General features: G+C 41.2%; 1 protein-coding gene across 1 annotated transcript in view; it reads right to left on the reverse strand.

Annotated features, from left to right (window-relative positions):
• TNRC6B (trinucleotide repeat containing adaptor 6B) overlaps positions 1–25,946 on the reverse strand; it is an 814,361-nt gene that overhangs the window by 129,293 nt on the left and 659,122 nt on the right. The window contains 2 exon segments of the mRNA XM_073592654.1: positions 4,010–4,135; positions 19,696–19,852. Coding sequence (XP_073448755.1) covers positions 4,010–4,135; positions 19,696–19,852 — 283 coding nt within the window.

Below are 25,946 nucleotides of genomic sequence, written 5' to 3' on the forward strand. Positions count from 1 at the left end.
TCCATACACTGGGGGGAGAACCTCTGGGGGAATCTAGGATGGAAAGGGACCTGGGGTCCTAGTAGATGATAGACTCAGCAATTGCATGCAATGCTAAGCTGCTGCTAACAAAGCAAACAGAATATTGGTATGCATTAAAAAGGGGATTAATTCTAAAGATAAAATGATAATTCTCACGCTCTACAAGACTCTGGTCCGGCCGCACCTAGAGTATGCTGTCCAGTTCTGGGCACCAGTCCTCAGGAAGGTTGTACTGGAAATGGAGCGAGTACAAAGAAGGGCAACAAAGCTAATAAGGGGTCTGGAGGATATTAGTTATGAGGAAAGGTTGCGAGCACTGAACTTATTTTCTCTGGTGAAGAGACGCTTGAGAGGGGATATGATTTCAATTTACAAATACCGTGCTGGTGACCCCACAAAAGGGATAAAACTTTTTTGGGGAAGGAAGTTTAACAAGACTCTTGGCCACTCATTAAAATTAGAGGAAAAGAGGTTTAACCTTAAACTACGTAGAGGGTTCTTTACTGTAAGAGCGGCAAGGATGTGGAATTCCTTTCCACAGGAGGTGGTCTCAGCGGGGAGCATCGATAGTTTCAAAAAACTATTAGATAAGCACCTGAACAACCACAACATACAGGGATATACAAGGTAATATGGAAATATAAACACACATAGGTTGGTGTCTTTTTTCAACCTCACCTACTATGTAACTTGAAATTTGCTGTTCACAGAGGCTCTCCATCCAATCTGACAAAGCTTGAGCTATTTTGCAAAAAAGAATGGGCAAAAATTTCACTCTCTAGATGTGCAAAGCTAATAGAGACATACCTAAAAGACTTGCAGCTGTAATTGCAGTGAAAGGTGGTTCTACAAAGTATTGACTCAGGGGGCTGAATACAAATGCACACCACACTTGTCAGATATTTATTTGTAGAAAAAAAAAAAAAAATTGAAAATCATTTATCATTTTCCTTCCACTTCACAACAATTATGTGCCACTTTGTGTTGGTCTATCACATAAAATCCCAATAAAATACATTTACGTTTTTGGTTGTAACATGACAAAATGTGGGAAATTTTAAGGGGTATGAATAAGTTTTGAAGGCACTGTAGCAGGTTATTTTTTGCTGTCTGTGCCCCACTGTTAAGATATCACTTCCTGTACTGATATAAAATAGGAAATGGGAGGAGATATCCCTAAAGTGAGGGGAATCCCAATCTTTAAACATTTGCCTCTGGAATATTTGTCCCCACTAAATGTTTTACCTCAACTCCTGCTCTGGTGACAACTTACAAATTTCAGATTTTCAATTGTTTCTCAGGGACAATCACCACCAGGGCAAATAGAGGGGTTATTCTCTCCAGCAAGGGCACAGACTGCAATAAATCTCGAAAGAGGGTCTAACTTTATACAAAATATGCAAAACTGCAAAAAAGTTTTGGCTTTACCACCAATAAAAGTGCAGTCCCAATTTCAAAATAGTTGGGATGCTGTGAAAAAATCTACATACAAACAGAATGCAATCATTTGCGAATTTCATAAACCCATATTTAATTCATAATAGAAAATAAAAACATTTGGAACTGGAATTCGGAAATCGCTGGCAGCAACACTCAAAACAGTTGGGAAGGGCAACAAAAAGCTGGCAAAGTAAGTGGTACAAACAAGGAAGATCTGGAAGAACATTTTTCAGTTAATTGGCAACAGGTCAGTAACATTACGGGTATAATAAAAAGCATCTTTGGAGTGTCTCAGAGGTAAAGATGGACAGAGGTTCACCAATCAGTAAAAATTGTCAATTTCAGAATAATGTTCACAGTAAACTTGCAAAGACTTTAAATATATCATCAGCTACAGTACACCATATCAAAAGCTTCAGAGAATCTGGAGAAATCTCTGTGCGAAAACAAGGGCAAAGCGCAATATTGAATGCCCGCGATCTTCAGGCCCTTAGATGGCACTGCATTAAAAACAGGCATGATTCTGTGATGTGCATCAATGCATGGGCTCAGGAATACTTTCAAAAATCACTGTCTGTGAACACAGTTCGCCCTGCAAAAATGCTAGCCAAAGCTCTATCATGAAAAGAGCATGATCCAAAAATGCTACTGTCTTCTCTGGGCCAAAGCTCATTTAAAATAGTTTGTTGCAAAGTAGAAAACTGTTCTGTGGTCAGACGAATCGAAGTTCACATTTTTTTTTGGCAACCATTGGTTTCGCCTCCTCAGGACTAAAGTGGAGAGGAACATTCTGGCTTGCCATCAGTGCTTGGTTCAAAAGCCTGCATCTCTGATGGTACAGGGGTGCATGAGTGTGTATAGAAAGATCAGCTTACACATTTAGACATTAGTGCGTATAGAATGATCAGCTTACACATTTAGAAAGGCCATCAATGTTGAGAGTTAGTCTTGCGAGCTACCCAAAAAAAAGAATTATATATGTACTAGAAACACTGTGGTGTGTGTGTGTTATTCAAAAGACTAGCTGCTAGCGCTGATCACACCCCCATATGCACAAAAATCAATATATAAGAGTGCAGCGCTGAATCAAAAAATAAACAAATGTCAAAAATCATTGCATCAAACATATAAAGTGCATAATTAAATGTCCATGCAATAAAGTCCATATTAAAACAGTGACAATTCCACAAATGGATGTTGATTGATGAACTAAAGATATTGAAATCCTATGTAAAACTTCCAGACCACCAACAAATCACCTCACTCATGCACCCCCCCCCCCCCCCCCCCCAATGGGTATAGGCTCACCTCTGGGAGTGCGACTCTCGCAACTAAGCAGGGTCAGAACACGCCTGTGAGCCACCACAGGATTCAGTGAGATAGTGTTAGTGTGGTGCGCTGGAAGCACCTGCATATTGTGAGTACCCTGTTCATTTTAATAAACGCATGTTAAAATGTTTTTTGGTGGTCTGGAACTTTATATAAAAGATTTCACAATATAAACGCATGTTAAGTGTTTTAATCAATTCAAGCACTATTGGAGTCTTTTTTTCTCTCCATATACTCTGCTGCTGACATCCTGTGGAGGAGATTTTGGGAGAAGTTTAGGAGCCAGCTGAGTTGAATATCTCAGTCCTGGCTCAAAAGCATTGTCTGACCCTGCTTAGTTCGGGGTCGCACTCCCAGAGGTGAGCCTATACCCATTGGGGGAGAGCACGAGTGAGGTGATTCGTTGGTGGTCTGGAAATTTTACATGGGATTTCAATATTTTTGGGTTGTTCATCAATCAATATCCATTTGTGGAATTTTCACTGTTTTAAAATGGACTTTTTTTGCATGGACATTTAATTATGCATTTATATGTTGTTTAATTCAATGATTTTTGAGATTTGTTTATATTTTCATGATTCAGTGTTGCACTCATATACTGAATGTTGAAAGATATATCCAGGTTTTAGAGCAGCATATGATTCCATCCAGATATTGTCTTTCAGGAAAGATCTTGCATATTTCAGCAGGACAATGCTAAATTGCATACTACATCTATGACAACAGCATGGCTTCACAGTGGAAGAGTCCAGGTACTTAACTGGCCAGCCTGCAGTCTAGACCTTTCACAAATTGAAAATTTTTGGCACATCTTGAAGCAAAAAATACAACAAAGACCCAGTACTGTTGAGCAGCTAGATTCCTACATCGGACATTCCTCTTCCAAAACATCAGCAATTGGTTTCCTCAGTTTACAGAGTGTTCTTGAAGTGGAGGGGATTCTACTCCCTGGTAAACATGGCCCTGCTCCAACTTTCATATTGCTGCCATCATTTTCAAAATTACCAATTTTTTTTCTTAAAAATGGTACATTTTCTTAGTTTAAACATGTGATTTTTTTTTTTAATTTCTATTGTGAATAAAACATGAGTTTATGAAATCATTGCATCCTGTTTTTATGCAGCGTCCCAACTTTTGTGGAATTTGGGTTGCACTTTTAGAACGTTTCTAGCTATACAATCAATTTGACAGGCAATACTGCAGAAAAGTCGCACTGTACCATTCTTATGCAAACTGACATCTTGTGAGACAGAGGAAGGCAACCCATCGATCATCGAAGTCCACTGCTTGAAACGAGATTCTGCCCCAGCTTCCTTTCCATAATCCATTGCACTGGAGCTAAAACCTGAAAATGTTATATTTAAAAAAAGCCATGATATAAAGAAATACTTAGGTCTTTATGGGCTCACACACACGGATGTTTGCAGGCCAAAATGTCTTCTAGTGTTAAAGTCCTGGAATTTTTCATGTCCAGGAAGACTCAGGTGGCATGTACAGCTGGCAATTGAACTGAATGGCTGTACGTGCGAGTAAACACTAATGCTTTCTCGCAGAAGTTTCGTGTTCGGGGAGATATGTCATATGCATATGTGTGGGCAAACGCAAGAAAGCGATTACAAGCATGTACAGCCATTCACTTCTATGGATGGCTGTAAGCACCAGCTATGGCTTTCCAGGCACAGAAAAACACCAGCAATTTTTTGCTTGATGAGATTTGTGCCTGCAAACCTCTATGTGCATGAGCCCTAAGCTGCAACTATATGCACTAACACAAACTAATATAAACTGTGGTAAGCGTTTAAAGTGTAAGTTTACCTTTATAGAAAATCTGTAAGGTGAACTTACACTAGACCCCATCGCACCCGGTTACGGCAATCTCCCGCTGTGACACTGCTTTACCGATCCGAGGATTTGAAGCCACCGCGGCATTCTCTCCTCTTCTCCAGTGCTGACAGGAACGAGCTACGTAGGTTGTGATTGGTTGACGCTGACCAATTGGAATGCTTCCTATACGTACCTTTACAAGGTACATTTAGGAGATTAAGAGGCGGGGGATTTCTGATCCCCAGCCTGGTAAAATGGCTTTATGATGTGTGGGAGACTGCTGGATTCAGGTACAGCGGGACCGGGTGTGATAGGGAGGGGGTCCAGTGTAAGTTCACCTTACAGATTTTTCTGTAAAGGTGAACTTACCCTTTTAATGATGAATCAATGGTCTTCAAACATCTCCACTTTAGTGACACACTAAAGCATACTCAAACTAAAAACAATGTTAAAAGTGACAATAAAATTAACCACTATGTAAATTTTTCGTTTTAACATATTTAAAAAATAAACACTTATACACACAACACTGCTTTGAAAAAAACACCAGTTCTGTATAAGGAGCTACCCAAATACGCCTTTGGAGAACGTGTGAAATAGAGGCCTCATGGCTCAAAGCCCAGGATACACTTGCCTACCTGTTAAGAGTATGCTGCTAACGGAAATTGATTTTCACGGCTTCAGACAACGCTTGTACAATGGTTTGCAGAATCCAATTGAGATGATAACAGTCAATGTTGTAAGGCTTTTACTTGGGCTCTCTACAACCACAAACAGGAAGTCTGCTCTATGAAACCGGACCTAGGCATACAAGTACAACCTAATCACCCTGACTGCATGCAAGGAGTGTAGGGCCACTTCCTTTGGATGAAATGGTTTAGGACCCAGTGATGAAAGCACAATGTACTCATTCAGATGGCAGTGGAACAAAGTCCCCAACGATGACACCTGACTGGGCTGAAGACTTGCTGCTGCTCCACTATGCAGTGAAGAAAAGTAAGAAAGCAAACAATGAAAAAAAAAAGAAAAAAAAAAGCATATCCTTAGGAGTTTACAACATCCAAAATACACCTTCCACATACGATGGTAAATCTTATGAGACATGGCCTTGCAAACCCAAAGGGTGGTAAGGAAACCGCATTCAAGAACCCTCTGTTTCTCAGTTCTTGCCTTTCAACAGCTAAGCCATTAAAATGGAAGCCCAGTAAAAAAAAAAAAAAAGTTTTTTCCTATTAATAGTATGTTCAATATCTTTATCCTTGATATTATTATCAATTTTCTGGCTAGCTGATTGTTTAGCTTAGAAAGTCTCATCTAAGCCAGACAATCAGCTACTTCCTGTTCTTCACCGACAACGCTGTGTCCCTTCATCTTAATCTACCAAGCTGTCTTTCACTTCCTGAAAAGGTTGTCAGTCGTTCTTAAACATGCCTAGTCCTGCCCAGCCCCACCCCTCGTATCCTTAACAACATGATCCCCCTCCTGTCTCCATAGCCTCGTTTTGGCCAGCAGCTTCTCCTGAGAGAGGGGAGGGGAGGGGAGGGGAGGGGAGGGGGAGGCTTTGGAAGTATGTTATGTTTTTAGAAACTGTAAGATACATTACAATGCAACATGCTGCAGATTTACTACAGTGTAGAACCACGTGGCTGTTTCTGTATGGCCCTGTGTGCATGGTTTGGCACTGTGATGGCCACTGTGTGCATGGTTTGGCACTGTAATGGCCACTGTGTGCATGGTTTGGCACTGTGATGGCCACTGTGTGCATGGTGTGGCACACATCCAGCTGCTGTTAACGGCGGAGGGAGATGGGGAAGAAATATGAAAGAAATGGGGTACAAAGGAACATTTTTGAAAGTTTGGAAGGATACAGATGGATTTCTATTGCTCATTACATGTGAGCAATGAGCTTAAGGCTCAGTTTCCACTAGTGCAACTTGTCATGCGACTTTGGACACAAAGTCGCATGACAAGTCACAGCTCATTGATTTCAATGGCAAATGTTCCCATCTATGCAACTTTGAAAATCAGCGACTTTGAAAAGGTCCCTGCACTACTTTGATGAAATGTTTGATGCGACTTTGATCCAGAGTTTAAGGTTGGACCAAAGCTGCACTTGAAGTCGCACTCTAAATCGCACAGCTTTGGAGAGGCACTAGTGGAAACGTAGCCTAAGGCTAGAGTGCGACTGAGTGTAGCTTTGATCCAACTTTGACAAAGTCGCATGACAAGTCATACTATTTGAAACTGAGCCTTAATGTGCTTTTCCACTATTGCAACCCCAAAGTTGCACAATTTATAGTGCGACTAATGCAACCGAGTGCAGTTTTGATCCAACTTTACACTCTCTGGATCAACGTTGCATTAAAAGTCGCATCGAATCAGTGCATAGATTGGAACGGGTACCATTAAAATCAATGCGACTCTGTAAAGGTACTTGCACTACTTTGATGCGACTTTGATCCAGAGAGTGTAAAGTTGGATCAAAGCTGCACCCAAAGTCACTCTAAAGTGCGCAACTTTGGGATCACAATAGTGGAAACAAGACTTGTCATGTGACTGTGTCCAAAGTCGCATGACAAGTCACAGCCCATTTTAATTTACCCATAAATTAGGATGTACACTGCATCCTTGCTGATTTGAGAACACTGGGCAGGAACTTATGATCAGCTCCTCCCATCCTGTATACGCCCACTGGCTAAATGTAAGCAATATGTATGCAATATCTTGGGCACCACAGATATATCTTATAATTTACTTGACAGTTCCCTGTATGGCATATGAGATGGAGAACTTATGGATTTTTTAAGGCTTTAGATCTAGAACTTCCACCCTTGTTGGGAACAATAAAGAGGTTTGAGTAAAACCTGAGTTCTTTCTGCAGTAGGTACTAGATTCACCACCAGTGCCAATGTTGCCACTCAGTTACAACTCTCTATATTGCATGTTTTAAAGGGGTAGGTGTCCCAAAAGCACATGGACCATGCCACTAGCCTAGCTATCTGCCATAAATCTTCTGCGCCTTACGAGGGAGATTCCAGTAAAACACAGTGGCCTGGACCCCAGCCCCAGTAGGCAATACCACACTAAGGGGAACACTGGAGAGTTCATATACCCAGACATTAACCTCTTTGGACAACATATAAAAGGAGCAGGGGAGGGAATGGGACATAAAGGGTGGGGAAGAATTGAACCCACTCACTGCAACTTCCCGCACAGCCACCTGCCATGCTATTGGCATGACCACCATTAGCAGGAACCGAGGTCCTGCAGGACTGTAAGGGAATAACTCTGACAAGCCGTGGTACATATGTCTAAGTGTAAGCAATGACAAGGTCCAGCATTTGAAGTGTTCACTCTCATCTAATACAGCCATTATCAAAGCTAGCAGATTGTGTCCCAAGGACTACAAGCCTTACATTCTCTGTTAGTGTGTGAGTAACACAAATGCAATTGAAGGAAACCCTCATAAATCTTAAGTACTGCACTATGGAAGCATTTTCGTTTGCGTGCTATTGGCCTAGCTGTGGTTCCAGACATCAATAAGGGGTCCTGGGGAGACCGATTTCCCTGGGCTGGGTGAGACTACTGTTTTAGTGGTCACGGATAGCTGGTAAGCAGGCTACTTTCTAACTTGGGTGTGGAGCTGGATGCACATTCTTTGAAGGATCTTTCACAGTTTCTTCCTCTGCAATCTGCCATTGATATCTTACAGGGATAGGTGTTGCTTAACCCTTTATTTATGGACTGAAATTTTTACTGGGACTTTGCTTTAGTTTTTCTTTTTCATTTGAAAACTCGAAAATTTTGCAATGTTGTTATTCCATTAGCGCTGCACTTATTTTGTATTTATTTACAGATATATAGTAAATGTTAGAAATATGGGATGTCCTTTTATCTCTTTTTGGGGGGTTGGGATAAAATGTTAAAAAATATTTAGCAGGCACATTGTGGGCACGTAGAAAATTTGTAGTAAATACTGTGACAGTATATATATATATATATATATATATATATATATATATATATACACATATATATATATATATATATATATATATATATATATACACATACATACACACATACATACATCACTAAGGTGTTAACTTGGTATAACCCATCTCCTTTTTTACTTTCAGCAATCATACTTTGGCTGAGCAAGGAGCAAGCAATTCATGCGAAAAGCACAGCAGCAACCCTCCCCGTCTACCATTGTTTGGATAAATAGATCTCGTACAGTTCTATGCCATTATACGATTATAGATCATTGGAAGGGAAGGGGCATGCTTTATTATCATGGGGCTGGTGTCTGTCAATATGATCTGCTAAATGTTTTTAAAGGATTAGTTACCCCAAATTCTTTTAATCTATTTTCCCAAAAAAATGTGATCAATTTTAACAATGTTTTTTGTATCACTCTGATAGAAGGTGTCGACACCTTTAAAATCCCACATCTCTACTATTTGAGAATATATTGGATTTATATATGGACTTGTTTATCCTATACATATAGCCTTCTGGCAACTGCTCACTATGTCTCTGGTATCAATGTCTTTTTATGGATCCTTATATGTACTGTTGCGTAATTGTATGTAATCTTTCCTGTCTGGTAATGAAAACTTCTTTGAAAAAAAAAAAAAAAAAAAAAGAAATCTGGGATGTCCAAAAGCAGTCCACAAAGGAGGTAGGCAACAGTCATTAAAAGTTGAAATCACAGAGTATTGAAGGAAATACCACCTGAATGAAGAATAGCGGAAGCAGTGTAAAATATGGAAATTGCCACAACCAAAGGAGAGGAAAGACAGGATCAATCTTGCGCTCCAAACCAGGACGGGTAATCCAGTAAGGGAAAACCCCTACCTGTAGAATGATTGGCTTGAATTAATTTGGAGGACAAGTAATCATCCACCATGAAGAAAATAGGTGGACTGATCACCTGAACAGGAAAAGAAAACTTGTAATGACAAGAAGGAATGTTTACTAACGTAAAGGCCTAAGACTATCTTATTTAACGCTTGACTTCAGGGAAAGGAAGCTTGGCTAGACAAGGTATCTCGAGGAATAAGACCAACCATTCTACAACTGTAATCTTATGTTGAAACTTCTTACCCTTCAATTCAATGAGAGGTAGTTCCATAATAAGAAGGATGTTCTCTGATAGATAAGTAACCTCTTAAGGTGACCAGTATAGCTCAGCAGATAATCTTAATGGAGAGAAGGAAAATAAAACCCTTAAATTAGGAAAACAAATATAAAGGTAGCAAGCCTTTTTATAGATGAAAGTGGGATGAATTATACCTGTATAAAAAAAAAAAAAAAAAAAAGAAAGAAGAATGTAGGCAGAGGCATATTGTACTGAAACTGGCACACAACGAGGAGTCTGATTCACACCTAGAGGGGTTTTATGATTGTGAGATCTGCGCTTTATCTATTAATTGTGCACAAACCGACCCAAAAATCTGAAGTGGATGTTACAGTTTTGCGGACATATAGGAGTTCTCAGCCTCACACCAAGACTTTGATGATGAGGAAACTTTAGTAATAGGGATCCCAAGATATAGATTACAGGTGTATGTCTACTAAAAACACTGAGAAGGCCCCCACAGCAACAGAGTACAGGGGTGAGGTCATTTTTTGCAGCGAAACGGTCTTCTAAATAAGTGGTCCCCAACCTTTTTGGCACCGGCGCTGTTGAAGAAAACTGTGCTAAGGCCCGGTGGGGTGGGGGGGATTGTATGCGGCTTTTCGTGGGCAATTTATCGGGGCAATGGTTGGTGTTGGCGCTTCAATCATCCCGGCACCATCATTGATATGGTGTCAGGATGATTGAAGCGCATTATTTCTATTATTACATTGTAATATATAATGAAATAGTTCAACTCACCATAATGCAGAATGTGCCAGAGTGTCACTTGCCACGTCGCCTGCCACCAGATGCGGATTGTCACTTGCCACATCACCTGCCTTCATATGCAGCTTGTCACTTGCCACGTCGCTTGTCACCAGATGCATTTTGTCCCTTGCCACGTTGCCTGCCACCAGATGCTTTATGTCCCTTGCCACGTTGCCTGCCACCAGATGCGGATTGTCACTTGCCACATCACCTGCCACCAGATGCGGGTTGTCACTTGCCACGTCACCTGCCTTCATATGCAGCTTGTCACTTGCCACGTTGCCTGCCACCAGATGCTTTTTTGTCCCTTGCCATGTCACCTGCCACCAGATGTGGATTGTCACTTGCCACGTCGCCTGCCTTCATATGTAGTTTGTCACTTGCCACATCACCTGCCACCAGATGCATTTTGTTCCTTGCCACGTCACCTGCCACCAGATTTGGATAATCACTTGCCACGTCACCTGCCATCAGATGCAGCTTGTCATTTGCCACGTCTCCTACCACCACAGGAAGATTGTCACTGCAGTGGTGGCAGCACAGGTGTGCGCATTAGTTCAGAGGCAAGCCTGGAGTAGTGGGTAGTGAGGATGAACAGCGGTAATGGGGGGGTGCGCGGGTAGTGAGAGATGATCTGCCTCACCTCCAGCAATGTATTGGTGTTCTTCCGCGTTGTGTCGGCGGAGGAGTGATGCGGGTGGGCAGTGAGAGATGATCTCAGCTCTCTGCTCCCCCGCCTCACCTCCAGCATTATAGCAGCCCGGCTGTGAGTGTGAAAGAGCGGCGATGCAGGCGGGCAGTGAGAGATGATCTCATCTCTCTGCTCGCCTCAGTATAGCGGCCCCGCTGTGAGCACTGAACAGTGGTGATGCGGGCGGGCGGTGAGAGATGATGTCATCTCTCTGCTCGCTCCGCCACCGCCGCTCGTCAAACAGTGCAGCCTTCGCGGCCCGGCTGCAAACAGGCCACGTCCCGGCAGTGGGCCGCGGCGCGGGGGTTGATGACCCCTGTTCTAAATGACATGGTGCACTTTGTAGCAGAAAACAATGAGGACCAAAATGAGGCAAGACCTCATGTACTCAAAAGCTGGAGCAGCTCATGCTGAAGAGGTTCTTAGGTAGCCAGAGGGGATGAGGTCACTGTAGGCAAGCAGTGGAACAAGACCAGTGAGCCACAAACCGCTTCAGAAGCCCGAACAGCAGTAAGAAGTTGCTTCCTCTAGGCTGAATAATAGAGTGCAAAGCATGCAAAACTCCATCTAGCAGTTATCAGCACCTTCAGACTTAACCTATGCAGATGTAAGATGGGAGTGGTGGGAATTGCAAAATGGTCCTAAGAGACCAGGCTAGTACTGCTATGTTCCAGTCCAGAGGGGCCTGGGTATCGCCTCAAAAACTGTTGCTGGGGATATGCCGATCTGGATAGCTGCATAGAGTGAGAAAAAAAGAAAAGAAAAAAAATATATTTGTGTGTCCCTCAACAGCCTTTTCAAATAAAAAAAAGTACTAGCAAATGTGTGCCTATTTATGAATGGGTAATTAAGACTGAGTTTTTAATGCACTGACAAACATTGTTGCCCTTACAGACAACGCTAAGCTGGACACGTGGTATGTGTCAAGTGTGCCATCTCTCGTGTAGATAACCACAAACTAGATTGGAGAAGATAAAGCAAAAAATAGGATTTTTACATCATACTTACCTGAAAAATCCTTTTCTTTGAATACATCATGGGACACAGAGCCAGGCTAATATTCATTACCCGCTGGGACGTCCCAGAGCAATAGCCTTGAGGGGAGGAAGACATCCTGCCAAACAATAGCCATCGGAACTTATACGGCAGCCCACAGTACACTATGGCCGAAAGCTGAATCCTCGGCTGCTCGAATATCCACTTGATAAAATTTTGTGAAAGTATGCACTGAAGACCAGGTAGCAGCCTTACAAATCTGAGCCACAGATACCTGATGGCGAAAAGCCCAGGAGGTTCCTACACCCCTGGTAGAATGAGCTCTCACCCTAAAGGGAGGAGGAGCTTTATGTTTCAGACCATAGGCCTGAATGACCAATTGACGGACCCAATTGGCAATGGAAGCTGCCTGCCCCTTCTTGGGTCCTTTTGGTAAAACAAAACAAACAAAAAAATCTAGAGAGATAAACCTTGACTGCCCGGACAACGTCCAAAAGGATGCAGTCGTCTCTCTTCAGCCGAACGAGGCTGAGAGAAAAAAGAAGGCAAAATAATGTCCTGATTTAAATTAAAGGCCGACACCACCTTTGGCAAAAAGGATGGAACAGGTCGTAATACGACTCTGTCATGGTGAAGGATCGCACGTGAAAGGGCCGCCAACTCCAACACCCTTCTAGCCGAGGTGATAGCCATCAGGAGGGCTAGCTTGTGTGACAGCAAGTCTAATGAAATTTCCTTAATAGGTTCAAATGGTTGTTTCTGTAAAACAGACAGCACCAAGTTCAAGTCCCAAGGACACATAGGTGACCTAATGGGGGAAAGCAAGCGAGATGCCCCTTGCATAAAGGTTCGGATCAGTGAATGGGGAGGCTAAAGGCCTTTGGAAGAATACCGATAGGGCTGAAACTTGACCTCTGATTGTACTCAAAGCCAATTTGATTTCCACAGCTGACTGTAGAAAAGAGAAAATTCTCCCAATCACATATTTCCGAGGATGCCATTTTCTGGCTTCACACCAAGCAATATAAGTCTTCCAGACCTTATGATAGATCTTCCTAGTGACAGCTTTTCTAGACACCACTGGTCCCGAGACGCCATGGTCCTTTAACACCCTGGCTTCAATAGCCATGCCGTCAAATTTAGAGACTGTAAATTGGGGTGGAATATAGGACCTTGAGACAGTAGATCGGGGCAATGTGGAAGCGTCCATGGCCCATCAATCATCAGTCTCACAATCTCCAGGAACCAGGGCCTTCTGGGCCAGGCTGGTGCCACCAGAATGACTGGAATCCCCTCTCTCTGAATCCTGCGCAACAAATGTGGAAGGAGAGGGATCGGAGGGAAAGCATAAACCAGGGAGTACTGGCTCCATGGAACTACCAGAGCATCTGCTCCAATTGCCAGAGGATCTCTTGTTCGAGACACAAACTGCTGTAGCTTGTTGCTGAACCTGGATGCCAGTAGGTCGACCTCTGGCCATCCCAAATCTTGGCAAATTTCCTGGAACACCACTGGGTGTAGGGACCATTCCCCCGGGCAGATCTGCTGGCACCTGAGATAATCAGCCTTCCTTCTCTACTCCCGGGATATGGACTGCTGATATCATTGGCACATGTCCCTCTGCCCAGGCTAGTATGTAGTTCACCTCCTTCAGAGCTGAACGACTCCTGGTACCGCCTTGGTGGTTTATATAGGCCACTGCCGTGGCACTGTCGGACTGAACCCTGATGGGGCAGTCCTGAAGGTCCACCGTCCAGGACCGTAGGGCCAGACGTACTGCCTGTTATTCTAGGAAGTTTGATGGGCAGGGTCTGCTCTGTCCCTGACCATTTCCCCTGAGCTGTGAGCCCGTCTAGGGTCGCTCCCCAGCCTGAGACACTGGCATCTGTAGTAAGTACTCTCCAAGTTACCGGGAGAAAGGATTTTCCCTTTTGCAGGTTCTGATCCTGCAATCACCAGTTTAGGCTTAATCATGCCTGAGGAGATAAGCACATTGGATAATTCAGGGCTTTTCTTCCTCTGTTCCAAGCCAACAAGATGTCTTGTTGTAGAGGCCTGGAATGGAACTGGGCATAGGGCACCGCCTCGAAGGAGGATACCATCCTCCCTAGAAGACTCATACAGAGCCGAATGGAGGGTTGTCTGGTGCCTCTTATCTGACGCACCAGATCCTTCAGGGCACAGATCCTTAGAATACTCTTGGCTTGAACTGTGTTTAGTATCAGACCTAAATACCTTAGACTTTGAGCTGGTCTCAAGGCTGACTTTTCAGTATTTATGATCCAGCCCAAGCTTTTCAAATACTGCACTGTGTATATTATGCTCTGTTCTAGAGCCTGCACTGAGTGATCTCTGAGCAGGAGGTCGTCCAGATACCCGAGCACCAGGATCCCTTAAAAGACCCAGTACTGGTGCTAGGACCTTTGTTAACACCCGGTGAGCTGTAGCAAGCCCTGGGGGAAGAGCCACAAACTGAAAATGACGTCCCTCTACTGCAAAATGTAGGAACCTCTGATGAGGATGAAAGATAGGTATGTGTAAGTACGCATCCTTTATATCGAGTATGTAATGAGTATTTATTCTCTAGATTGTACCAGCTCTGATGTTATACATGTGATCATTACTTGGACCTTCGCTGAGATATCGCCTCTACCTATGAGGTGTCTGGTGTTTAAGATCTATCCGTCTAGTCTCTGTCCTCCTGGGGGGGCCCCTTTAGGTCTCCATTTTTTACTCTTCACACAAACAATTGATACTGCTGACATTTGTGCTCCGTTTGTAAAAAAACCCCTGAAGAAAGGCATCTAGCCAGAAATGTTGGGTTCATCAGAGATGTAATCAATGTCTGTATCAATTGTGTATTTCATAACTCTATGTCCATTGTGACAATTTTTAATCATGTTTAAATTCATATAATATATACTTTGACATTATTTGGTGCATTGGTCCCTTTTAAAGTCCCATCTCCTAAGGATTTTTTTTTTTTTTCTTTTGATCTAGCAATGTGCATGAGAGCAGAGGCTTTCTTCTTCTTCATTGGCTCAGACATAAAGCCATTGGCTCCTGCTGCTGTCAATCACAGCCAGAGACGAGGGAGTGGGGGGAGGGGCCCAGTCACACTCTGTGCCAATGGGCACACAGTGCAGCCATAGTGCCCCCATAGCCCCCTTCAATCTCCCCTTTAGAGGGTGTAATTCTAGAGGAAATTTGGTGGGAATGCCCTATGGACACAAATTTATGATATGATTAACAAAATGTTTAACATAAATCTAGACCCATGGGAAGCCTTACTAAATAAACCACATATGAGTTTTAGAAAACCAGAGAGAAAATTGAGCCTCTATGCATTTCTTGTGTAAAGTCATCAGGAGCTTGCTGATGACGTGTGTTACACGAAATGCAAAGAGGCTGCGCATCCACTTTCTACTGACATCACATCCTGTCTAGTTGGTTCCCAACCCCTGTGTTTTGCTTCCTGATGACGTGTGTTACATGAAATACATAGAGGCTGCACGTCCGCGTTCTACTGACGTCACAACCGGTCTAGTTGATTCTCAACCAGTGATAATCAACCATCTACTCTAAGCTGTACATGTTGGTGCCAGCATATCTAAATGTAAGTGCGCATCACTTTACCTACTTTCCTTTATTCATTTGCAAACAAATTGCGCTATGATTACCCATATGTTTTTCTTGAGCCCTATTGCCTGATTAGTGCTAAAGTCAGAGGGATTGTTTTCATTCATGCTGTTGGTTGGAAGAAACCTATCATTTTTACAAGGCTTGTTTTAAAGTTCTGGTGAGTTTGCATTCCTTATGCACATTTCATGGTGGAGCAACATCTGAAGAATTCTCTACTTTACTATTTCTTTTTCATTGTGATTGGACTTTTTATGTGAATATATATATTTATTTATTTTTTTTTTTTAAGAAGAATTTTTATATTGTTTACCTATTTTTCAAATTTTACTGTGGGATGGTATATATGAATATATGATTATATCACGTATGTTGTAAGATGAAGGTTTATACAGTATCTCACAAAAATGAGTACACCCCTCACATTTTTGTAAATATTTTATTATATCTTTTCATGTGACAACACTGACGAAATGACACTTTGCTACAATGTAAAGTAGTGAGTGTACAGTTTGTATAACTGTAAATTTGCTGTTCCCTCAAAATAACAACACACAGCCATTAAGGTCTAAACCACTGGCAATAAAAGTGAGTACACCCCTAAGTGAAAATGTCCAAATTGGGCCCAATTAGCCATTTTCCCTTCCCGGTGTCATGTGACTCATTAGCGTTACAAGGTCTCACGTGTGAATGGAGAGTAGGTGTGTTAGATTTGGTGTCATCGCTCTCTCTCATACTGGTCACTGGAAGTTCAACATGGCACCTCATGGCAAAAAACTAAGATGGTCTAGGCTACAAGAAGATTGCCAAGACCCTGAAACGGAGTTGCAGCATGGTGGCCAAGACCATACAGCGGTTTAACAGTAAAAACATAAAACACCAGCGCTCAGAGGGTTAAGAAAGCAGTCCTGCAATGAATAAAAAATTATATAAACAATGAATGAGTATATTCAAAAAAGCAGCGGATAATAAACCACAGTACTGCTCTCTTGTAGTAAAGTAAAACAAAAGGGGGGGGGGGGGGGGGCTTACACAGTCTCCAGCCGTCCACTGAGCAATGAGGAGCTAAACTAAAGTCTCTCCAGAGCTATTCACCCACAGCGAAGGGAGGGAGAGGTCAGTAGATGTAAGATAGGGCAGCCATCCATGTTCCTGCTGGAATCAGATGTACTCTCAATGCAGTCTGCTCACCGGCATACAGACGAAGATCCCACATGCAGAGGGATAGACGCTGCAGCCGCACACTGCGGGATGCTGGAAATGAGCTCACGAGTGTCAATGACATCAGACCAGCTGAGACACTGACTCAAGGGAGGGGGAAAAACCGATGCGGCTGGGATGGATCAGCTGTGGGAACGCTCCTTCACCCAGTGCAAGCCGATGCTGTACCCCAGCTAGTGAAACAGCTGACAATCAATCCTTCAGATGCAATGCATTCTGATGTGGTGACATATACTGTGGGAATGTCTAGCCTGCTGGAGAGTGTGGGCTGACAAGCTGGAAAGGCTATAGCAAGCTGTGCAAAGCTGTCAGAGATTGCCAGGAGGTGGAAGTCCCACAATGGATGATAATGAGGGTGTTTGGATGAGTACTCCAGTGTTGGATTAAAGTTGCCATGACTGCCTAGCGCTGGGATTTTTGTTGTTTTTTTCAGCGGTTTAACAAAACAGGCTCTACTCAGAACAGGCCTTGCCATGGTCGACCAAAGTCGATGTGCTCAGTGTAATATCCAAAGGTTTTTTTTGGGAAATAGACGTATGAGTGCTGCCAGCATTGCTGAAGAGGTTGAAAGGGTGGGGGGGTCAGCCTGTCGGTGTTCAGACCATACGCCGCACACTGCATCAAATTGGTCTGCATGGCTGTCATCCCAGAAGTAAGCCTCTTCTAAAGATGATGCACAAAAAGTTTGCTGAAGACAAGCAGACTAAGGACATGGATTAATGGAACCATGTCCTGTGGTCTGATGAGACCAAGATAAACTCATTTGGTTCAGATGGTGTCAAGCGTGTGTGGCGGTAACCAGGTGAGAAGTACAAAGACAAGAGTGTCTTGCCTACAGTCAAGCATGGTGGTGGGAGTGTCATGGTCTGCAGCTGCAGGTGTACTGCCGGCATTGAGGAGCTACAGTTCATTGAGGGAACCATGAATGCCAACATGTACTGTGACATACTGAAGCAGAGCATGATCGCCTACCTTCGGAGACTGGGCTGCAGGGGCAGTATTCCAACATGATAACGACCCACAAACACACCTCCAAGACGTCCACTGGCTTGCTAAAGAAGCCGAGGGTAAAGGTGATGGACTGGCCAAGCATGTCTCCAAACCTAAACCCTATTGAGCATCTGTGGGGCATCCGCAAATGGAAGGTGGAGGAGTGCAAGGTCTCTAACATCCACCAACTCTGTGATGTCATCATGGAGGAGTGGTAGAGGACTCCAGTGGCAACCTGTGAAGCTCTGGCGAACTCCATGCCCAAGGGGGTTAAGGCAGTGGTGGAAAATAATGGTGGCCACACAAAATATTGACACTTTGGGCCCAATTTGGCCATTTTCACTTAGGGGTGTACTAACTTTTATTGCCAGCAGTTTAGACATTCATGGCTGCGTGTTGAGTTATTTTGAGGGGACAGCACATTTACACTGTTATACACGCTGTACACACTACTTTACATTGTAGCAAAGTGTAATTTCTTCAGTGTTGTCACATGAAGAGGTATAATAAAATATTTGCATAAATGTGAGGTTTGTACTCACTTTTGTGAGATACTGTATATGAGTTAGCGCCACAACCTTTTTTTGCACAAAGTTATTTCATTCATTTGGAGTGGTTTATCCACTTTTAAAAGGGGCAGCTTCACTCTACATTATTTATATAATTTTTCTGGCACCATCACTTGTCACCTTACACTCACAATTATGGGCATGTGTCTACAGTTCGGTAATAAGTACATAAAGCAAGTAAGGTCAATATGTTTATCTCCTTTTGTGGCTGGAGGGGGAGAGCACAAACATGCTTTGCATTCATAAGGTTGTAACCTATCTATCCTGCTGTGTGTTACTGAGTAGTGTGGCTGGCTGCAGAATGAGGGGGTGTGATTTATGTTCAAGTGAGCTTGTTCACATTTAACATGTACAGGCCTAGTGTACCCTCCCACATTCACTACAATTCCCAAAGCATGATGGGAAGTGTGGTTTAATTATAGTGTAGAGAGCGAGAGAGGCGAGGATATTATGTAATCCCTGTTGTAACACCTTTTCCTTGGCAGAATAGATGCTGCATCTTTTGAATTAGAGAGATGACTTCCTGAAAAGTCAGGTAGACTTTTCTCTTCAATGGTAAGGAATTTCACAAATGTAATAAATGGGTGGTGAGAGACTAGTCAGGGCTGAGCTTTACATGTGTGGTGAGAGGCTGGTCAGGGCTGACCTTTCCATGTGTGGCAAGAGGCTGGTCAGGGCTGAGCTTTCCATGTGTGGCAAGAGGCTGGTCAGCTCTAAGCTTTACATGTGTGGTAAGAGGCTAGTCAGGGCTGAGCTTTACATATGTGGGGAGAGGCTGGTCAGTGCTGAGCTTTACATGCGTCCAAAGAGACTTGTCAGGGCTGATCAATCCAGGCTGTGTTATGCACCAAACACTTAGGAAAAAAAGGAAACAAAGGAAATAGGAGGTTGCCTCATTTAGCGGGTAGAACCTTCCAGTGAACAAAATAAATTTCAATTGAATGTAATCTAAATAAACATTCCAATAAATGCCACAGTAGAAAACATATAGCAACAGAATATGTAACACATGGTACGATTGGTTGAGAATCTTGCATTATTAATTATATTATTTCAGCAAATCTCTGAGAACCCATACAAACCAGAGCCATATCCTTGCATGTGCCCTTTGGATTGCATGTCGGAAATCCCCACAGGATCCAGGTGAGACTTAGATACAGCTGGATGAGAAGGAGAGTGTTTCATTCCTGGCTGCCTCTGCTGTTGCTGTTGGAGTGCACTTACCATTCGTGCTAACTGCTGCATAGATGAAACAAAGACAAATGTGCATTATAGATCAAAAAAATCTAAAACTTGGCAAATCTGATAATATGAGATTCAACAATTGATCAAGATAATGGTAATAAGTACTTGTGCGCACACCAAAGAATAATAAAAAGCCAACAATAAAAATATATAAATAAAAATTACCTTAAAAAACGTCGAATAAGAACAGAATAGCAGCCACAAATAATAGTGCTCACACACCCAAAAACAATTACTAAAAAGGGATAAATCTGCGGCGCTAATCTAAATAAATAAATTCCTGAGATGCAAAAAATGTATGAAAGAAGCCAATAAAGACTCAAAGACTGACCGAGGTTTTTAGGTGCATAAATATCTAATAATAGTATAGAAATAACTACTACGTGCCAAAGCCAAATAAGTAAGCAACAATAATGTAAATCAAGATCGTCAAGGAGCAGAACAAAACGACCCCAGATAAGAATGTTCGCACACCTACAAAGAATAAGGGAGGTAAACTATAGCGCTAAAATCAATGAGTGTATTCCTGGGATACCAAAGGAGAAAGAAAACCCTATACATCCAGAGGAAAAACAGCCTATAGGAAGATGCAGATAACGATTTAAAAAATTCCTATGATACGTGAAAAACGAATAATACCTTAACGGGAATAAGCTATGTAACATAGGAACTAATGACCACACCAGGAAAAAATCCAAGTAAGGATCTAGTTCATGTAAATTAATATTCCACCATTTTTGTGCAACCAAGAATTATAGCAAATCAATGTTGCAACAAAGAATGCAGCTAATAGAGGGGACTAAATAATTGAGATCCAGATAACTAATGACCTATTATAGACCTAAATTATAAAAAGCAATAAATAAAGCTCGTGACTTTACCAACACAATAATCCTAAAAGAATAAGTGCAAGCAATAATTCTAAAAAATATATATGTGCAAGTGATATTTCAGTGCAACATCCAAGGTGAAGACAAGTGAATAAATAAATAATTAATTAAATAAACCAATTAAGGTCCTAACAATTGAAACACAAATTCACATAGTTGATAAATGTTCCATAAATCGTAAATAAATCAATTCAAAAAATAGAAAATATAAATAATTGAAGGCAATAATAGTTTCTAAATTTCTTTCTATAAAAATCCACTCTCTAAATAATATTGTGCAAATGTTAGTGTAGCATCCAAAAATATGAGTAAATACAAGAGTAAGTTCCCAAAAATGTGTATCAAATCGGACAAATGTTTCAATGAAGTAAACAATGTTTCTTCCACAAAAGATAAATGAGGTGGCTAACTAATAACACACCAGCAATCAGAAATAACCAGTGTTCAGCATAGATGTCACACTCAATGTGATAACAATAAAGTGTCCCAGAGTGAATAGAAGTAATTTCTAAATTCAAAAAAATTAATAGTCAATCATCCCATTCATATCTCCTTCTTGATGGATCAAATAAATTCTTTCACATATCCCCAGTGAAGAGAAACAGGTGTATAGACAGATAAAACGGTTCCCCCAGCCTCTCACCTCCCGGCTGAGCGATAACAGCCCAAAAATAGCCTCACGCAGTCTGTGCCTGCAGGTGGTTTTAAACGCTGTCAGCTCCCAGCAGGATGAAATCCGCCTTGGTGTATGTAATAAGACGTCTCCCGATCTCCAAATTTCTCAAGCAGTGTTCACTCAAAAGAATAAGGGGAAGGATTCCATAGTGTAGTATGTAAATCATCAATTTTTTATTAAATAATAACTCACTTACATTTCAAATTTCAGCTTTCAGAAAAAAATGTTAAAAACGGCTCACTGACTCACCGATCCCGGCCGTGATCGGAAAGACAAGTAGCCGAGTAGTACCGCCTCTCTTCTCCCTGACGCGTTGCGTGACTGTCACGTCACTTTCTCAAAGGGTATGAAGAAAGGCGGACACTGATCCTTCTTATGGGAGAGAGGTAGCCATTGCAACCCCTCTGACAGAAGCGTGTCGATAAACTATACGGCGCTCCTTGTGCACAATAATACAAAATTCCTAAACAAATCTCTAATTCCTATATATATTTTTGTAACATAAAAATATAATTGTATAAATGATTGAATATAGTTAATTAAAATTGTTATACATATATATAAATGAACTAAGAACATTAAATAAAAATGTATTATTAAGGGGAGGAATGGAGAAACTCCCTCTAGTGGTCCATCTTAAAATTACGGATCCAAATGATCTTGTAAAATAATTCTACAAGATCAAGGATATAATTCGATACTGAATAAAAAGGAAATCATAATGCCCATTGTTAAAAATGGATGGCCCAAGGAAAATAAATTTATATCCTTGATCTTGTAGAATTATTTTAGAATTAAATTTTTTATGTGTTGCAGGCCTATATTTTAATCATTTTTTGAAGTTTTTAATCACTTTGAAGGTTTTATTTCTTCATTGCCTATATCATTTGGATCCGTAATTTTAAGATGGACCACTAGAGGGAGTTTCTCCATTCCTCCCCTTAATAATACATTTTTATTTAATGTTCTTAGTTCATTTATATATATGTATAACAATTTTAATTAACTATATTCAATCATTTATACAATTATATTTTTATGTTACGAAAATATATATAGGAATTAGAGATTTGTTTAGGAATTTTGTATTATTGTGCACAAGGAGCGCCGTATAGTTTATCGACACGCTTCTGTCAGAGGGGTTGCTATGGCTACCTCTCTCCCATAAGAAGGATCAGTGTCCGCCTTTCTTCATACCCTTTGAGAAAGTGACGTGACAGTCACGCAACGCGTCAGGGAGAAGAGAGGCGGTACTACTCGGCTACTTGTCTTTCCGATCACGGCCGGGATCGGTGAGTCAGTGAGCCGTTTTTAACATTTTTTTCTGAAAGCTGAAATTTGAAATGTAAGTGAGTTATTATTTAATAAAAAATTGATGATTTACATACTACACTATGGAATCCTTCCCCTTATTCTTTTGAGTGAACACTGCTTGAGAAATTTGGAGATCGGGAGACGTCTTATTACATACACCAAGGCGGATTTCATCCTGCTGGGAGCTGACAGCGTTTAAAACCACCTGCAGGCACAGACTGCGTGAGGCTATTTTTGGGCTGTTATCGCTCAGCCGGGAGGTGAGAGGCTGGGGGAACCGTTTTATCTGTCTATACACCTGTTTCTCTTCACTGGGGATATGTGAAAGAATTTATTTGATCCATCAAGGAGATATGAATGGGATGATTGACTATTAATTTTTTTGAATTTAGAAATTACTTCTATTCACTCTGGGACACTTTATTGTTATCACATTGAGTGTGACATCTATGCTGAACACTGGTTATTTCTGATTGCTGGTGTGTTATTAGTTAGCCACCTCATTTATCTTTTGTGGAAGAAACATTGTTTACTTCATTGAAACATTTGTCCGATTTGATACACATTTTTGGGAACTTACTCTTGTATTTACTCATATTTTTGGATGCTACACTAACATTTGCACAATATTATTTAGAGAGTGGATTTTTATAGAAAGAAATTTAGAAACTATTATTGCCTTCAATTATTTATATTTTCTATTTTTTGAATTGATTTATTTACGATTTATGGAACATTTATCAACTATGTGAATTTGTGTTTCAATTGTTAGGACCTTAATTGGTTTATTTAATTAATTATTTATTTATTCACTTGTCTTCACCTTGGATGTTGCACTGAAATATCACTTGCACATATATATTTTTTAGAATTATTGCTTGCACTTATTCTTTTAGGATTATTGTGTTGGTAAAGTCACGAGCTTTATTTATTGCTTTTTATAATTTAGGTCTATAATAGGTCATTAGTTATCTGGATCTCAATTATTTAGTCCCCTCTATTAGCTGCATTCTTTGTTGCAACATTGATTTGCTATAATTCTTGGTTGCACAAAAATGGTGGAATATTAATTTACATGAACTAGATCCTTACTTGGATTTTTTCCTGGTGTGGTCATTAGTTCCTATGTTACATAGCTTATTCCCGTTAAGGTATTATTCGTTTTTCACGTATCATAGGAATTTTTTAAATCGTTATCTGCATCTTCCTATAGGCTGTTTTTCCTCTGGATGTATAGGGTTTTCTTTCTCCTTTGGTATCCCAGGAATACACTCATTGATTTTAGCGCTATAGTTTACCTCCCTTATTCTTTGTAGGTGTGCGAACATTCTTATCTGGGGTCGTTTTGTTCTGCTCCTTGACGATCTTGATTTACATTATTGTTGCTTACTTATTTGGCTTTGGCACGTAGTAGTTATTTCTATACTATTATTAGATATTTATGCACCTAAAAACCTCGGTCAGTCTTTGAGTCTTTATTGGCTTCTTTCATACATTTTTTGCATCTCAGGAATTTATTTATTTAGATTAGCGCCGCAGATTTATCCCTTTTTAGTAATTCAACAATTGATGTTTGCATCTAAAGAATTTGCTGCAAGTATCATAAAACAGGATTTTGGACTTACAATAAAATCTTTTTCTTAGCGTTCATTAAGGAACACAGGATGAAGTAATTCTGAGACACTGGGTTACACTGCTGCCTTCAGGACATTGGCTGACAAAGCGGTAGAATATAACCCTTTCCACTGCAAACGTGCTCCAATTTTGTGGAAAAGCAATAGTAGGAGAGGCTCATAAGAATCAAGGGATGGGACCTGTGTCCTTTAATGAACTTCAAGAAAAATATTTTACGGTTAGTCAAAAATCCTGTTTTCTTAAATGCTCATTAAGGGACACAGGATGAAATAACCCCGAGACACTGTACAAGTAAAACAGATGGGGCTCAACAGAGCGCACATTGCTGCTAGAAGAAGCTTACGACCAAACATGCCATAAGATAAGGCAAGAAAATTCACCTGGTAAAGCATGTGAACAGAAGACCAGGTGGAAGCCTTGCAAACCTGAGAAACAGATGCCTGATGCTTAAAAGCCCATGAGGCACCAACTGATCTAGTGGATGCTTTGACAGGGTAACTCCACTTTAGTGAGGAAAAAAAGAGCAAATAAAAAAAAGATAATATAGCTTATACAATTACTACACAAGTCATATTGGAATTGCAAGCTATTAAAAATTACCTTTCCTTTTCAATCTGTAGTGCTGTAATTTTCTGTAAAATGCAATGCAATATGGTGCACAGATGGTGTACAGAATGCCACCCAGAAATTTAATTTTCTCCAGAGTGCTTGGCTTACTGATTTTTCCAGAAGTCTGAACTAAGATACAAGTCAGATTTTAGGCATCAAAAATGCCATTATACTACTGTATATATGATACTCCCAAAGGAAAATCATGTCTAAAGGGATGCAGGCCCTGCCACTTTCCTCATTAAAACCCCACAGGTGCAGCAACTGATTGATAATGATAAAAACAATCCCATACAAATGGACACAGACAAACAGCTATTTCTTCAGAATAACAAAAGGTACAGTAGGAATCTGCAACAATGTTTGCTATAATCCCTGCAATGTACATAGATCACCCAGATGGGATAAACATACATAGATCACCTTCTTAACAAAAGTGGAGTAACTCGGGCTTGAATAATGGGCAGCTAAATCCACCTAGAGATGGTGGAATGAGAGATAGACTGTCGCCTAAGGTGACCTTCAGGAATAGGGAAAAGAGGTCCGTCTTAATGAAGCTGTAGCCAAGAGACAGACTTAAACAGAAGTACCACATCAAAACAGTGGAGGGAAAGAGAAGGCGATACCAGAAAGGGTTCTTTACACGTTATGGTCACCAGACTCACCAGCCTCATGAGTGAAAGCAGAAAGAAGATCTGGTAGAACATCCATGGCAGTTTCAAAGGATATTTTCTGAAAAACCAATAGAACCATGTTGAGATACCACAGTGTCATTTAGGAATATACAGAGGGAACAAGGAGTAACACCCTGTACAAATGTTTTCACTAAGCAGCACAAGAGACAATAAGCTCCTTGAAAAAACTGCTACACATGAAAATTGCCCTTGAAAGGGCCGACTGGAGAAAATACGCGATTGGCCCTACGCAGGTCTTCCTGGGATAGAATTCCCTTCCTAGCACCATG

The sequence above is a fragment of the Aquarana catesbeiana genome, linkage group LG07 (genome assembly GCF_042186555.1).
Source record: "Aquarana catesbeiana isolate 2022-GZ linkage group LG07, ASM4218655v1, whole genome shotgun sequence".
In the NCBI taxonomy this organism is placed as follows: Eukaryota; Metazoa; Chordata; class Amphibia; order Anura; family Ranidae; genus Aquarana; species Aquarana catesbeiana.